The sequence below is a fragment of the Dictyostelium discoideum genome (genome assembly GCF_000004695.1).
Source record: "Dictyostelium discoideum AX4 chromosome Un chrUn_0008, whole genome shotgun sequence".
In the NCBI taxonomy this organism is placed as follows: domain Eukaryota; phylum Evosea; class Eumycetozoa; order Dictyosteliales; family Dictyosteliaceae; genus Dictyostelium; species Dictyostelium discoideum.
In genome coordinates, this window is record NW_003102055.1 from 1 (window position 1) to 2,584 (window position 2,584).

General features: G+C 26.3%; 2 protein-coding genes across 2 annotated transcripts; one reads left to right on the forward strand and one right to left on the reverse strand.

Moving 5' to 3' along the window:
• Positions 1-126: 126 nt before the first annotated feature.
• On the forward strand, positions 127-627 carry DDB_G0294206 (hypothetical protein; the record flags this gene model as incomplete). Its single annotated transcript, XM_628791.1, has 2 exons — positions 127-492; positions 623-627. Coding segments are annotated over 2 exons (371 nt in total), but the record flags the coding sequence as incomplete, so codon positions are not given.
• Positions 628-1,933: 1,306 nt separating this feature from the next.
• DDB_G0294208 (hypothetical protein) lies at positions 1,934-2,584 on the reverse strand (the record flags this gene model as incomplete). Its single annotated transcript, XM_628792.1, has 2 exons — positions 1,934-2,115; positions 2,351-2,584. Coding segments are annotated over 2 exons (416 nt in total), but the record flags the coding sequence as incomplete, so codon positions are not given.

The following is a 2,584-nucleotide window of genomic DNA, read 5'->3' on the forward strand; positions in this document are numbered from 1 at the left end:
AGATAATTTTTTAGAATGTTCTAGAACATTCGAAGAATAAAAAATTTTCGAAAGAAAAGTAAAAATTTCGAACCGGCACAATGATGCGATCATTGAGCAAGGTCGAAAAACATAAAAATTAAATAGAAACCTTTGATTTAAGAATGAAATCAATGGAAGATCAAATCAACAACCTTTCCTTAGCCTTTACAAGATTCATGAAAGAACCAATGTTCTATTCTAATAAAAATTCACGTAGCCAACCTTCTCATGATAACTCTGACACTGAGAATGAACAAAGTGAAGATGAATCAAGTAACAATTTCGATGTTTCAACCGATTATCAATTATCCGATACCTTACTTGGTCAGTACAAACATATGGTAAACAATCAAGGTTTACTCGTAGAAGAAGAATGTATCCTCAAGAAAGATGAGATATCCGAATTGAATAAAGTATTCAACTTTCCATCTAACTTCCAAGTGAATGTCGCTCCATTTATTACACCTGAAGGTAATTCTGTATCATCCAACTTCAAAAACAATGATACTGACTTGTTGATTGTCGAAAAGAGAATCAACGATAGCTTGAAACCTTTGATTCTCTTTTTTTTATAAATTTTTTGATATTTATTAACAATTAGAATAAAAAATATATATAAAAAATAAATAAAATAAAAGAATGATTTACATACTAAATTTTAATTCTACGATAAGTCTTAACAAATATTGTTTAATATTATATAAAATTTTTGTTTTAAATAATGCGTTTTATTAAAAAAAAAAAAAAAAAAAAACATATGAAAAGTGAAAATTTTTTCAAAAAAAAAAAAAAAACTTTTTTTCGAAACAACTCGGCTTATTCCCAAATAACTCCATCTTTTTCAAAATAACTTTATTTATTCAGAATTAATTCAATTATTCACTGATAGGTCCATTGTAGTATTTCATTTTAATTTTAAATCTTATAATTTTTTTTTTTTTTTCATTATTTTTTTTCACTTGAAAAGGTGTAAACATAGAAGTAGAAGATATTGTATTATTGATTGAAAATTGAACCACTTTTAAGTACAATGTCCAGGAACTATTATGAATATTATTAATATGTCATATCAAGCTCTGGATTTGCAGAGGTTTGGCTTGTAATAAAGTTTTACGTAAAGCGTTTGCTAAGACTCTAACTTATATCTCTGCTTGACCGTCGCCTGATGATGATAGGGTAAGCATGTGTGATGTTTGACATTATTATTAATTAAGAACTTGGACCATGAGTTACTTGAGAATAACGGATCATTATCTGAAATAATTACGGATGGAAATCTAAATGTAAACATAACTTGATCTTGTAACAATGGAAAAATATCTTTTGAATTAGTAGATGATGGAATTGGTATGAGTACGACATATTTGGATAATCGGTCAACTACAATTAATATTCTATTAAAGTTCAATTTGATTAATTGTACATTTGTTCAAACTTGAAAGGAAATCCATGCTAATTTCACTAAAACATCTTGATGGTGAAAGAGGTGATAGTAATCCAATTTGATGTTTCCTTGAATCGGAGGCACAAATACATATTTTATTATTACTACAATAATCTTTGATATCATCAATCACTCCTTTTCAAAAGAATTTTCTTTTAATTTAATCAATGGTTTTGAAACTACTTCAATGACCTGCTAGTGCTAAATCATGATGTATGGAAATTACTTGATTTATTACAAAAGTCTCTAATGGTATTATTACAATAATATTTTCATTTTCTTTTAAGCATTGATCTAATGGATAAGTGTTTAATTGTTGATATTGGTTAGTAACTTTTTGAAGTTTGATAAATTTCCGCAAGAAAAAATTCAAAAAATGAAAAAAAAAAAAAAAAAATTGTTTTTTTTGTTAAAAATGTTTTTTTCATATTAATTTAATATGAAGTTTTTAACTTGGAAAAATTAAATTTATTGAATATCAAAAAGAGCACCAAAATCAACAAGTTTTGTTTCATTTGATAAATCACTTTTGATTGTTTGGTATTTATTGACTAAATAGCCAATGACACACCACACATCGTGATGTCTTTCCAAAACTTTATCCATATCTATTGTATAGCTTTTAAATTTATATCTAAGTGGTAGACTTGCTATTTAAAATTGTTTAATTCTTGTAAATACGTTTTCTATTATTATTCTAATAGATTTTTGATTGTTATCTTTTTATTTTTGGTAATCAGTTCTTTGACCTGATGGGATCGTAAATATATTTTTGAAATGTTTTGTTAAACCCCTGAATCTTTTGTCACCAAACGGAATCAACATTTTCATCTAGTGATTTAATAAATTCTAAATCTCTTTGAAATAAATTAATATCGTTTTTACAACCACCACTTGGGTACCCTATGTGTAATATTTTCCCACTATCGGGACAACAATAAACTAGTAGAGTTAAAGTTGATTTACATTTTTTACCACTGTATAACATATTTCTTAATTTTTCATTGGTGGGAATAGTTATTTGTTGTTCCGATCCATCGACCACCATTGTTACTGTATATTGTTTAACACCATCATAATAGTCACAACTATTTGATTTATCTTTTGTATCATTAAATA